This window comes from Girardinichthys multiradiatus, chromosome 21 (assembly GCF_021462225.1).
Source record: "Girardinichthys multiradiatus isolate DD_20200921_A chromosome 21, DD_fGirMul_XY1, whole genome shotgun sequence".
Lineage (NCBI taxonomy): Eukaryota > Metazoa > Chordata > Actinopteri > Cyprinodontiformes > Goodeidae > Girardinichthys > Girardinichthys multiradiatus.
In genome coordinates this window covers 39,893,021-39,907,155 of record NC_061813.1, presented here as the reverse complement: position 1 = coordinate 39,907,155, position 14,135 = coordinate 39,893,021, and the positions used below count along the sequence as shown (strand labels likewise).

General features: G+C 43.3%; 2 protein-coding genes across 6 annotated transcripts in view; both read left to right on the top strand.

Annotated features, from left to right (window-relative positions):
• The window catches only part of LOC124857900 (NLR family CARD domain-containing protein 3-like), a 213,069-nt gene that overhangs the window by 168,511 nt on the left and 30,423 nt on the right, over positions 1-14,135 (top strand). The window lies entirely within an intron of this gene.
• LOC124858135 (NACHT, LRR and PYD domains-containing protein 12-like) overlaps positions 1-14,135 on the top strand; it is a 106,589-nt gene that overhangs the window by 80,813 nt on the left and 11,641 nt on the right. For 3 of the 5 annotated variants that reach the window (XM_047349977.1, XM_047349979.1, XM_047349976.1), the window contains exons 6-9: positions 4,695-4,871; positions 11,057-11,233; positions 11,811-11,984; positions 13,528-13,701. In XM_047349977.1, coding sequence (XP_047205933.1) covers positions 4,695-4,871; positions 11,057-11,233; positions 11,811-11,984; positions 13,528-13,701 — 702 coding nt within the window. The remainder of the gene's footprint in view (positions 1-4,694; positions 4,872-11,056; positions 11,234-11,810; positions 11,985-13,527; positions 13,702-14,135) is intronic. The other 2 variants (XM_047349978.1, XM_047349980.1) reach the window with 2 other exon arrangements.

Here is a 14,135-nt window from a genome sequence, read left to right as displayed (position 1 = left end):
TAAAAATATAAACAGAGGGGTACATTACAAGCTTTTAGTGTTCTGTAATAAAGGTCTTAATAATAAATAAAGCAGACTGGATGTTCTGTACTTACAGTGGAGGTAAAGATGGTCCATTCAGAAAAGTACAGTTACATCAAACGTTAACATGAACTGCAGACAATAAAACGAAAATAAGCTGTTGACACATTTTACCTTAGTGTTATATGTCACCAATAGAAAACAAAGCCTGTTGACACTGCTGACATATCACCAAACTAAAGGGTTAACTCTCTTCTATTTGTGTGTGCTTGTGTTTTGTGATTACTGATATACATTTTCTTCTTTCCCTCTTCTTTCTTTCTTCCCATTCTATTGTCTCTTTGTCCTCATTGTCTCATCCTCCCTGTGTTGACTGCTGTCTCTTGTTATTTCTATCTCCATCTCATCTGATCTATCAATTAATCTACAATTGACTACAGTACATCTTATTATTAATAACTCTTAAAATTCAAAATAAGTTCACTACCAAACAGCTTTATGTTGACTATATAAAATCTTAGTATTGCTGTTCTTACCTGTTGTTCTCTTTCTAATCCAACTGGGTCCAATACCTGTGACTGCTTCAAGCAACTCCTTCATTGTTTGTTTCAGACATTTGTTTTTACAAGGCATGTTTGAACTTTAAAAAAACCGTTAAAAATGATAATCGAAAAAATATTTAAAAATGCACCACCTGTATTTGTCTCTTTGTATTTAAACAAAAATAGTTATTCAGTCAGTAGCTCAGCATACCTTGAGTTATTAGAGAGAAAATGAGACATTGAACACCTCTGCAGGCTGTATTATCACGATTTTTGTTTTAGAGCCCAGAACTATAACCTACCAGGAACAATGTAAGGGTTTTATTTAACAATTCCCAGCTTATTTACAGCTATTCTTATTTTTCAGTCCAAATAATTAAAAGCCAACTCCAGACCACTGCTTGTTAAGATGGCGCTGCTGCTCTCGTTACTTTCAGGGAGTTTTTTATTGTTCCAGAAAAGGAAGAACTTACCTATTTAAATTAGTTTATTTCAACAGCACAGTCCAAAAAATAACATTTTTAGAATCCAGTAACGTTAATGTAAGTGCATGTTTTTAATATAGTTGTTATTGGGCTACTGGGTCAAGTTAAAATTACTGCATTTCCAGTAGCCGAGTATATCTGGTGATGCTCAGATATCCGAGCTTTTATCCTGGCTTGGACGCAGCATGATAGATAGATAGATAGATAGATAGATAGATAGATAGATAGATAGATAGATAGATAGATAGATAGATAGATAGATAGATAGATAGATAGATAGATAGATAGATAGATAGATAGATAGATAGATAGATAGATAGATAGTCTCAATGTGAGAAGGAAATTAGTTATGGGAACTAAGAGCTGTTAATGTATAGAGTGGACCTGGAGCTAAACTTTGGACCTGCAGGAAAAGCAGACGTTGCCTATTCAGCCCTTTGGCTTCACATGTGAGGTTGCTGCTGTGTACAACTATTTAAAGCTACTTACAAAACATCAAGGGTCAAAACAAAATGCCATATATTTGTGCCAAATCAATTATAATACTGGCAATTCCTTTATCAGTGGTTATACAACTTTTTACAGTTATTTACAAATGGCTCAGAGGTCACAACAAAATACAAATAATTTCTGCCTCTCCAAGAAACAGTTTCTTTCCACCACTAAACACAAGAGCACATCACAGGCATGTCACTTCCATGGTGGGTGATTTCTTTATTTTCCAGTAGGCAGTGATGGAGTTTTGACAAAAATTCAATCTGGAAGACTCACCCCCTCCTCTGTTCCATCCAATGACTCCACCATGCATCCCCGCTCCAGCCAGTCAGCATCGAATCCGCATTTACTCTTCAGCCAATCACCATCCAAGGCTCAGCTTTAAAATGACAGTTGGAGACCTGTCCCCAACCCGAATGCGCAGGGATGCGACCCTCTCATCCACTGGGGTGAACCCCAACATGAGACGGATGAGCTAGGGGGCAACAAGTAAACCCACCCCAGCCCGCTGCCTCTCCTTGTGGGCCAATCCAGAGTAGAAGAGAGTCCAGCCCCTCTTCAGGAGATGGGTTCCAGAGCCCACGCTGTGCGTGGAGTTGAGCACCGACTATTTCTTTCCAATATCTCTCAACCTGCCGCACAAGCTCATTCTCCTTTGCCCCCAGCGAGGTGACATTCCACGTCCCTAGAGCCAGCCTAAGCACCCAGGGATCAGGCTGCCGAGGTCTCCACCTTCATCTGCCGCCCAATCCTCTTTCCAATGGTCCCTCACGGTTCCCCCAGCAGGTGGTGGAACCACTGGGAGATGGCCTCATGTCTCTCCGTCGGGCGTGGCCTTGCCGGGTCCCGCGAGGAGACACCCAGCCACCAGGTGCTCTCTGGTGGGTCCCGGCCCCAGGCCTGGTTCCAAGGTGGCACCCCGGCTCTGCCTTACCGGGCGACGTCATGTGCCTCAATCGTGTAGTTCTCATGAGCGTGTCTTGAAGAGCGTCTGGCAGAGCCCTCAGCCAGGGATGTATTCAACTCCCACCTCTGGGAGAACTTTGACAAGATTCCGGGAGATGTTGGAGACATGAAGTCCGAGTAGACCATGTTCTCCGCATCTATTGTCGATGCTGCTGCCCGTAGCTGCAGCCGTAAGGTCTGCGGTGCCTGTCGTGGCAGCAATCCCCGAACTCGCTGTTGGACACCAGCAGTAAGGGATGCTGTCAAGCTGAAGAAGGAGTCCTATTGGATGTGGTTGGCTTGTGGAACTCCTGATGCAGGTACTGTGAGGCCAAGCACACCGTGGCCCGGGCTGTGGCAGAGACAACTACCCGGGCCTAGGAGGAGTTCAGTGAGGCCATGGAGAAGGACTACCGGTTGACCTCGAAGCGATTCTGGCAAACCGTCCGGCACCTCAGGAGGGGGAAGCAGTGCTTCGCCAACATTGTTTACAGGCGGCTGTGAGTACTTCGAGGATCTCTTCAATCCTGCCATCACGCATTCCCTGGTGGAAACAGAGGCTGGGGACTCGGGGTTAGACTCCTCTTACATCACCCAGGCTGAAGTCACCGAGGAGGTTAAAAAGCTCATGTGGCGGCAAGGTGGGGTGGATGAGATCCGCCCTGAGTAACTCAAGTCTCTGGATGTTGTAGGGCTGTCGTGATTGACACGCATCTTCAACATTACGTGCGAGCTCGGAGTAGAGCTGCTGCTCCTCCACTTTGAGAGGAGCCAGTTGAGGTGGCTTGGGCATCTATATCGAATGCCTCCAGGACGCCTTCCTCGGGAGGTGTTCCAGGCACATCCCACCGGGAGGAGGCCCAGGGGATGGCCCAGGACATGCTGGAGGGACTATGTTTCTCGGCTGGCCTGGGAACGCCTTGGGCTCCCCCTGGAGGAGCAGGAGGAGGTGTCTGGGGAGAGGGACGTCTAGGCATCTCTGCTGAGTCTGCTGCCCTCGTGACCCCGGTCCTGGATAAAGCGGAAGATGACAAGTACGACAACAAGTATGAAACTGAGACCCATGGAGGCGGAGTCTTGCTGCTACATCATCCTTAAACAGATGAAAAATCGATTTGTATACATGTCCATGGACCCCTAAGAGTTAATAGTAAAGACTGAACTAATGGTTTACATGATGTGGAGAACAACAGGCTGGGTAGTTTTATTCAATATTTTTAGCAGGCCAAATGAAAATACACTATATTGCAAAAAGTATTTGTCAGTCTGCTTATGCATGTACATTACCTTTGACAACATCCTCTTCTTAATCTAGAAGATCCAGGTTGTTGATGGACCGACTGTTACCAGCAATAGCAACTTAATTGTAGCCTCCAATATAATTCATCCCAAAGGTTTTCAAGAAGGTTGAGTTCAGGATTCTGCAGGCCAGTCAGGTTTCTCCACACCAAATTTTATACACCTGCAGCCCTGGAAGTGGTTGGAACACCAGAACCCATTGCTCTGGTTGTGGGACCCATTGATTTTGGCAATATAGTGTAGTTTCTTCATAAGTGGAGTGAAGGTGTGGAAAGATGGCAGTACATCCAAAAAGGTTTATGAAAGAAGTAACAATTTTAATTATATGTTTGGAAAGCTCACATTATAATTAAAATACATAAATTTTTAATAGGATGTAAGAAAATCAACTTTATACCAGTTTCCTTGTTTGAAACGTAATAAATGAAAAATAACATCGTTCTCTGAACTGTTGACTTCCAGTTAAATCTCAACTTGGATGGTTGGAAGAAGAAATCTGATGTTTGTTGTAAATTTATTCTTGTTTCTTTGGTGATAACATTGATATCAAATTGGTTCTGGATGTGATGCAGCATCTTGTCTAACAAGAGAACAGGTAGAACCAGTTCTGTTTTCAGTCATGTATTCATGTGTTCAGAAATGAGTGAAGTGTAATTATTGCAGCTGTTGATCCTTCAGATAAATCCCTCAGTTCCTCTCAGTAGAAGGTCCACGACAGAACCACTGAAGGCCAACTGAAATATTCTAACAGCTGCTTCTTTTAACTCTTTAAATCAGTTTTACTGGATTGGATATTAGACATCAGTTCATCATGTTTCTGAGACTTTTACATTCAGTGAAATTAATTTTCTACATTTTATTATTTATTTATTAATATTTCAGCTTACATGTTTTATTCTTTGTCCAGATTAAGGAGCTGCAGTTTGACAGCGATCAGCTGTGCTTCTTTGGTCTCAGCTCTGAAGTCCAACCCCTCCCATCTGTCAGAACTGGACCTGAGTCAGAACTACAACCTGAAAGATGCTGGAGTGGAGGAGCTCTTTGGTTTTCTACAGACTCCTCTCTGCAAACTACAGATATTGAGGTAAGATACCATGTTTTAGTTTAGTTCTGATATTTCTGATGTGAAAGTTGTGTTGACACTAAACTGCAGACATATGGCTGATATTATACTGATCCACACTGAGGATCTTCATGGTAAAGTCTGGTTTCTTCTCCACTGGTTTGGTCTAGTTAAAGTTTCTTTCTTTTTCAAACTTCATTCCCTGATTTATTAAATAATGAGAAGAAAACATGAAACAATAAGCTAAATTTTAATGTTGGGTTGCAGCTATTATCCAGAACTTCCCAGAATCCAGTGAATTTAGAGCTGATAATGCAGGAAATTCCCACTTCCATTCCCAGCAGCATTATTTAATAATGTTGAGCCAACATGGGCAGCGGTGTGGAACGCAGGAAGAATCCCAGAAACTCTCTAAGACTTCAGTCCTGGAGAGGACACTTGGTGCTCCCGATCTCCTCCTCTGTATGAGGCTACGAGCTCCCGGTGCTGCTGTTGCATCTCTCAGTAACATCTACAGAGAGGGTGGATGATCTGGACTGGAAGGTGGAGGCATTGTTAGGCTTTAGTGTCCGTGCCCATCAGCTACAATGTTAGTAGCTGTATGTTTGGGTTTTCATCCACAGAATGTTTCCTTAGTTTTAATGGCCTGTGGTCAAGGAAGCACTCAGAATTGTTGTCTGAGTGCCAAGAAGAAGCCCAACAGATTCAATTTCACAACTTGAGCATTACAGCTAACACTTTAATGCTCTGCTTGATGTTTATAATAGAAAACCTATTAGAAACTGCTCTGGGATTTTTTCAATTGTTACAGACACAGAGATACAAAGGAAAAAATAAGAAGCACGAAAGAGAGAGAGGTGGTGCAAAAAGGAGAAAGGATGAGAAGGAGAAAATAATGGAGGAGAAAAAGAAGGATGAAGAGAATACAAGATAACGCTCTGCTCGCTTCTAGACCTGCGTAAACATATATACAGGTCCTTCTCAAAATATTAACATATTGTGATAAAGTTCATTATTTTCCATAATGTAATGATGAAAATTTAACATTCATATATTTTAGATTCATTGCACACTAACTGAAATATTTCAGGTCTTTTATTGTCTTAATACGGATGATTGTGGCATACAGCTCATGAAAACCCAAAATTCCTATCTCACAAAATTAGCATATCATTAAAAGGGTCTCTAAACGAGCTATGAACCTAATCATCTGAATCAACGAGTTAACTCTAAACACCTGCAAAAGATTCCTGAGGCCTTTAAAACTCCCAGCCTGGTTCATCACTCAAAACCTCAATCATGGGTAAGACTGCCGACCTGACTGCTGTCCAGAAGGCCACTATTGACACCCTCAAGCAAGAGGGTAAGACACAGAAAGAAATTTCTGAACGAATAGGCTGTTCCCAGAGTGCTGTATCAAGGCACCCCAGTGGGAAGTCTGTGGGAAGGAAAAAGTGTGGCAGAAAACGCTGCACAACAAGAAGAGGTGACCGGACCCTGAGGAAGATTGTGGAGAAGGGCCGATTCCAGACCCTGGGGGACCTGCGGAAGCAGTGGACTGAGTCTGGAGTAGAAACATCCAGAGCCACCGTGCACAGGCGTGTGCAGGAAATGGGCTACAGGTGCCGCATTCCCCAGGTCAAGCCACTTTTGAACCAGAAACAACGGCAGAAGCGCCTGACCTGGGCTACAGAGAAGCAGCACTGGACTGTTGCTCAGTGGTCCAAAGTACTTTTTTCGGATCAAAGCAAATTCTGCATGTCATTCGGAAATCAAGGTGCCAGAGTCTGGAGGAAGACTGGGGAGAAGGAAATGCCAGAAGTCCGGTGTCAAGTACCCACAGTCAGTGATGGTCTGGGGTGCCATGTCAGCTGCTGGTGTTGGTCCACTGTGTTTTATCAAGGGCAGGGTCAATGCAGCCAGCTATCAGGAGATTTTGGAGCACTTCATGCTTCCATCTGCTGAAAAGCTTTATGGAGATGAAGATTTCATTTTTCAGCACGACCTGGCACCTGCTCACAGAACCAAAACCACTGGTAAATGGTTTACTGACCATGGTATCACTGTGCTCAATTGGCCTGCCAACTCTCCTGACCTGAACCCCATAGAGAATCTGTGGGATATTGTGAAGAGAACGTTGAGAGACTCAAGACCCAACACTCTGGATGAGCTAAAGGCCGCTATCGAAGCATCCTGGGCCTCCATAAGACCTCAGCAGTGCCACAGGCTGATTGCCCCCATGCCACGCCGCATTGAAGCAGTCATTTCTGCAAAAGAATTCCCGACCAAGTATTGAGTGCATAACTGTACATGATTATTTGAAGGTTGACGTTTTTTGTATTAAAAACACTTTTCTTTTATTGGTCAGATGAAATATGCTAATTTTGTGAGATAGGAATTTTGGGTTTTCATGAGCTGTATGCCAAAATCATCCGTATTAAGACATTAAAAGACCTGAAATATTTCAGTTAGTGTGCAATGAATCTAAAATATATGAATGTTAAATTTTCATCATTACATTATGGAAAATAGTTAACTTTATCACAATATGCTAATATTTTGAGAAGGACCTGTATTAACAGCATTGTTACCAAAAGTGCACTAATGAATGCAAGATGTATTTAGTGGTAACTGTGGCTCAACATAGACCATTTATGACACCTGAATCTATAGACCTGTGGGTTTGAGTGTGAGCGGACATGTGTATACAAGGTTTCTCTAAACAAATATGCAATAGCGAGTGTGAGGAGCCACAGACCTGCCCTCCTGGACCTGAAACAGACACAGAGGAGATTCGAGCCATAGACCTCCAAAGGCCTCCCCGGAGCACAGGAACCCCAGGAGAACTATTGCCAGGACTACCACAAGCCTCCCAGAGGAGAGCAGGGGAGAGTACCAGGAGAACCACCCAGCTGCCACAGTGCAGAAGCCCCAGGGAGCTGCAGCAACAAGCCCACAGGCTCCGCTGGCAGTCATCTACCCCAGAGCAGGTCCAGCAATGGACCCAGAGACCCGAGACCCCAAGACACATCGCTCCCCAAGCAGAGGCCCGACAGAGCCAAGGGGCCCAGGCCCCGGCAAGCAGCCACCGGGAGTGAGCTGGCACAGACCAAAGCACCGAGCCCCGGACACCAAGAACCACAAGTACACCAGCAGGCAGAGAAACCAGCCACCAGCAGGGAGTGTGACGGGGAGGAAATAGGCCCCACATTTGATGAGGAGCCTAAATGGATTCAGGATAGGGAGCAGCCCAAGACCTAACCTGATACAAAAACTGGCACACACGGTCACAATCACACATTCCCACCCTCATACGTACACCAAAAACCACTCACACCCACGCACCCAACGTAAAGACAAACAACAATGGACGTCGTACACTCACTCAAACTCCCCATACATACTCTATACTTCTAGGTCCAGGTGCCGATACCACAGAGGGGCAACCAGCCCCCAGAACCAGGAGGTGTTCCCCTTCCCTCCGGGGCAGGAGACAGGCAGACCGCCTCAGCACCAGCCCAGCATAGTGCCGAACCCAAGCGACCACTACCCAGACCCAGGCCCCCCACCCTGATCCCAGTCCTCAACAACCCCCATCCCCATCCGGATATGGGGACATGTACCAAAGAGGGCTCTACCAGGTCCAAACGAGCTTGCCAACCAGAGCCGCCACAGGATGAAAAAATCCCAACCCCCCAATGAATTCTTATCCCAACCCCATGAGCCCCCCACCTTTCATGAACGCCAACAGGAATTTTCCCACAGGGCCACCCCAGACCAGGACACAGATATAAAACACATGACCCCGAACTCAATCACCATGAATCCCCTCCCCACAGGGGGACACCCCTACAGGTGAGCTCCATCCCTGAAAACCCGACGAAGATACACCTACACAGCTCAAGCTCCAAACACAGCCCTGCTCCTGCCCCCCACCACACACCTCGCTGCAACGGCAATGTAAGGCCCTCGTGCAATGTTACCCCAGCCTCCGCCCACAGGCACAACAGGGCAGACACCACTGAGCACTGTGCCCACAACGGAATCCCCGACCCCACATCAAGAGGGGACAAATCACCCGGCAAGAGGTCCATGGCCAGGGGCAAGCACCCGGGGCCGGCATCCCCGATCATGCCCCCTGCAACCACACAAACACACCACATTGCTGCCGCTGCAATGATATCCCAGCGAAACACATTAACAAGTTCAACTCCGCGATCGCCGCTCGCCCAATTCAAATGCCGGTGACCCCACATCCACAAAGAGGAAACAAAACAGAATAAGTAATTGATTTTTGGTAAGACCTTAGTTTTTATTGCAGAAACCCTGCACTCTGACTGTAGTGGTGCATTAAGAGAATTGTGGAAAACATTATTAATTGAAATAATTGGTCGATTTTAACCAAGTCAGAATAATCCCAAATTCTTGAGAAATAATTTATCAATCCAATTACCTGAAAGACAGAGGTTTGCGAATGCTGGAGAAAAAGGTAATACATCATCTGCATAAAGACTGATTTTATGTTCAATATTGATGCATTTTATGCCTTTAATATCTTTAGTTTGCCTGATTGCTACCGCTGGTGGTTCAATAAAAATTGCAAATAATGAGGGGGAAAGTGGGCATCCCTGCCTAGTCCCCCAATGAAGACACAAGCTGGAAGATGTTTGGTTATTTGTCCTGATATATCCTGCTGGGGAACTATAATATTTTTAACCAGTTAATGAAAGAGTTTGCAAAACCAAATTTAGTCAAGGCTGCAAACGAATTTCCAATAGACTCTATCAAATGCTTTTTCTGCATCTAGAGATAATATATTAATCTAAATTTTTTACTGTAGGAATAGTCTATTAAATAAAGTAATCTGTGTGAATTTGTGGATGAATGCCTCCCTTGCATAAAACCAGTTTGGTCTGGAGATATTATGGGAGGGTTTACCTTCTCTTTTCCTTTTGACTAGGGCTTTACAGATTATTTTGAGATCATCGTTAATAACGGATATGGGACGGTAGCTAGTAGGAAATACTGGGTCTTTTCCTGGTTTTAACAGGAAAAGACCCAGAAAAGTGGAGAAGGATATTCTCCTTGATTTTTTTTAATCTCTGGACAGCTGCGTCATTCCGTCGTCAATTGTTTTCATGCTATCCCTCAACGTTTGGTTCTCAGCTGTCAGCGAAGCTAGTTTTTCCTGGCTGAACTCCAGAAATACCCTCAGAGCTTAAAATTCCCTGTGGAGAACTTCCACCAGGGCCAGATGAGAATCCAGGCTGGTTAGCTTCTTGTCGATAGAGTCCAGGACATCAGCATTGCTTTTCTCTGGAGCTATAGTGGAGGTGCTGGCCGAGCACTGAGAAAGGGGGTGTTTCGATGTTGGTGAGGCCATGGGTGGAGATTTTTGTGGCTTGCTCATTACAATCTTATTAAAACATTCATCCACGTAGCTCTCCAGGCTGTCCAGGGTTTCCTCGTCCAGTTTGTTTTATTGGGAAAATATGAGACAGTGGTTAGTATTTTACATGTTCCTTCGTTTGGCTAGAATTTATTGGCTTGTTTTACCTGAGTTTTGAAGTGTTTGTTTACTAGTATACCGCCATATCACTTACGCACAACTCTCTCGAGATCTCAGCCGCTCATCACCTCCTTGTGAGTAGTTTTCATAAATAGCTACACTTTGCAGTTGACTTAAGAGCAGTTCAGTTCATATTTCTGTGAATTATTATGATTAAATTCAGCTGACAAGTTCATATCATCTGTTCTAGTAAAATATTTCCTGGATTTGTCCCTGGACTTGGAGCCAGTGTTTAATTATATCCCTCTGTGTAACTGAGTTGGACCCCCCTCCGACCTCCCCCTGTCTTTCAGCTCCTAAGTCAGTTGCACATGAAATATTCTCCATGACATCATGTTTTTATGGCTGTGAAATAATTCAAATAGTTGACTTTATCTGCATTAATCTACATTTGTTCATATTTGCCCCAAAATTCCTCCTGACTTGTTTATTTTCTGTGAAACTTGAATAATTTGGCTGCAGAACCTGAGTTTGTATTGATGGAGCTGACAGAGTTTAAGAGATGAAGTCAGCAGGTCTTTATTGAAGCAGCAGCATGTTGTCATTAATATTTGTGAGAGTTCTTTAACTGGTTCTGTTGGATTGTTTTAACCTGCATCCTGTTGGCTTCAGCTCAGATGTTTTATTCTTTATTCAGACTGAGCTTCTGCAGTTTGTCAGAGAACAGCTGTGCTTCTCTGGTCTCAGCTCTGAAGTCCAACCCTTCCCATCTAACAGAACTGGACCTGAGCTGGAACAAAGACCTGAAAGATTCTGGAGTGAAAGAGCTCTGTGGTTTTCTACAGACTCCTCTCTGCAAACTACAGATATTGAGGTAAGACACCATGTTTTAGTTTAGTTCTGATATTTCTGATGTGAAAGTTGTGTTGACAATAAACTGCAGACATATGGCTGATATTATACTGATCCACACTGAGGATCTTCATGGTAAAGTCTGGTTTCTTCTCCAGTGGTTTGGTCTGGTTAAAGTTTATTTATTTTTCAAACTTCCTCCCATGATTTATTAAAGAAAAAGCAGAAAACATGAAACAATGAGTTGAATTTCATTGTGGGGTTGCGGCTATTCAGTCCTATTCAGCTATTATGACTGTGGAATAATTCAAATAGTTGAATTTATCTGCATAAATCTACATTTGTTCATATTTCCTCCAACATTCCTCTTGAATTGTTTGTTTTCTGTGAAACCTGAATAATTTGGCTGCAGAACCTGAGTTTGTATTGATGGAGCTGCTGGTGGAGCTGACAGAGTTTAAGAGCTGAAGTCAGCAGGTCTTTATTGAAGCAGCAGCATGTTGTCATTAATATTAATGAGAGCTCTTTAACTGGTTCTGTTGGACTGTTGTAACTTGCATCCTGTTGGCTTCAACTCACATGTTTTATTCCTTATTAAGATTGAAGGAGTGCAGTTTGTCAGAGATCAGCTGTGCCTCTATGGGCTCAGCTCTGAAGTCCAACCCCTCCCATCTGACAGAACTGGACCTGAGGTGGAACAACTTGAGAGATTATGGAGTGAAGGAGCTCTGTGGTTTTCTACAGACTCCTCTCTGCCAACTACAGATATTGACGTAAGACACCATGTTTTAGTTTAGTTCTGATATTTCTGATGTGAAAGTTGTGTTGACACTAAACTGCAGACATATGGCTGATATTATACTCATCCACACTGAGGATCTTCACGGTAAAGTCTGGTTTATTCTCCAACAGTTTGGTCTAGTTAAAGTTTCTATGTTTTTCAAACTTCCATTATTAATGAAATAAAAGCAGAAAACATGAAACAATAAGCTAAATTTCAGTGTGGGGTTGCAGCTATTATCCACAATGTTCCAGAATCCAGTGAATTTAGAGCTGATAATGCAGGACATTCCCACTACCATTCCCAGCAGCATTATTTAATAATGTTGTGCCAACATAGGCAGCGGTGAGGAACGCAGGGAGAATCCCAGAAACTCTCTAAGACTTCAGTTGTGGAGAGGACACTTGGTGCTCCCGTTCTCCTCCTCTGTACGAGGCTATGAGCTCTCGGTGCTGCTGTTGCATCTCTCAGTAACATCTACAGAGAGGGTGGATGATCTGGACTGGAAGGTGGAGGCATTGTTAGGCTTTAGTGTCCCTGCCCATCAGCTACAATGTTAGTAGCTGTATGTTTGGGTTTTTATCCAGCGAATGTTTCCTTAGTTTTAATGATCTGTGGTCAAATGGTTTTATTAGATATAAGAAGAAAAACTGCTTAAAAAGAGGAAGATAGAAGACATGTAAAATGCTGATGGTTCATTTATTTTAATGTTTTTAATCTCTTTAAACCTTCATCAGATCAGTTTTTCTACATTTTCTCCAGGATGACTTTAAAACAGTTCAGTTCATATTTCTGTGAATAATTTGATAGAATTCAGCTGAAAAACAAAGTTCATATCTTCTATTCTAGTAAATATTTTCCTGAGTTTGTCCCTGGACTTGGAGCCAGTGTTTAATTGTGTCCCTCTGTGTAACTGAGTTGGACCCCCTGATATAAGGTCAGAACAGGACAGCATTCGGACCCTCAGTGTGTATAAATCCCCCTCATGTGAAGCAGGTCAGAGAAGATTCAACCCAATTTAAAAAAGTGAATTTCAGCTCCTGGAATCTGTCTGACATTAACAAATATATAATCACTGATTGATGCTTCAACACTTTTAGAAGCTCTGGAATAATTTTACTGACTAAAATACTCAAACACAACATGTCTCTGTACCAGGTTCAGGTTCTGTGTGTTTCAGCTCTTCAAGTCAGTTTTACTTGAAATATTCTCCATGACATCATGTTTTTATGGCTGTGGAATAATTCAAATAGTTGAATTTATCTGCATTAATCTACATTTGTTCATATTTGCTCCAAAATTCCTCCTGACTTGTTTGTTTTCTATGAAACTTGAATAATTTGGCTGCAGAACCTGAGTTTGTATTGATGGAGCGGCTGGTGGAGCTGACAGAGTTTAAGAGCTGAAGTCAGCGGGTCTTTATTGAAGCAGCAGCATGTTGTCATTAATATTAATGAGAGCTCTTTAACTGGTTCTGTTGGACTGTTTTAACCTGCATCCTGTCGGCTTCAGCTCACGTATTATTCTTTATTCAGATTGAAGGAGTGCAGTTTGTCAGAGAACAGCTGTGCTTCTCTGGTCTCAGCTCTGAAGTCCAACCCGTCCCATCTGACAGAACTGGACCTGAGTCAGAACAACCTGAAAGATTCTGGAGTGAAGGAGCTCTGTGGTTTTCTACAAACTCCTCTCTGCAAACTACAGATATTGAGGTAAGACACCATGTTTTAATTTAGTTCTTAAAATTCTGATGTGAAAGTTCTGTTGACACTAAATTGCAGACATATGGCTGATATTATACTGATCCACACTGACGATCGTCATGGTAAAGTCTGGTTTCTTCTCCACCGGTTTGGTCTAGTTAAAGTTTCTTTCTTTTTCAAACTTCCTCCCATGATTTATTAAATAATGAGCAGAAAACATAAAACAATAAGCTAAATTTCAATGTTGGGTTGCAGCTATTATCCAGAACGTCCCAGAATCCAGTGAATTTAGAGCTGATAATGCAGGAAATTCCCACTCCCATTCCCAGCAGCATTATTTAATAATGTTGAGCCAACATAGGCAGCGGTGTGGAACGCAGGAAGAATCCCAGAAACTCGGTCCTGGAGAGGACACTTGGTGCTCCCGTTCTCCTCCTCTGTAC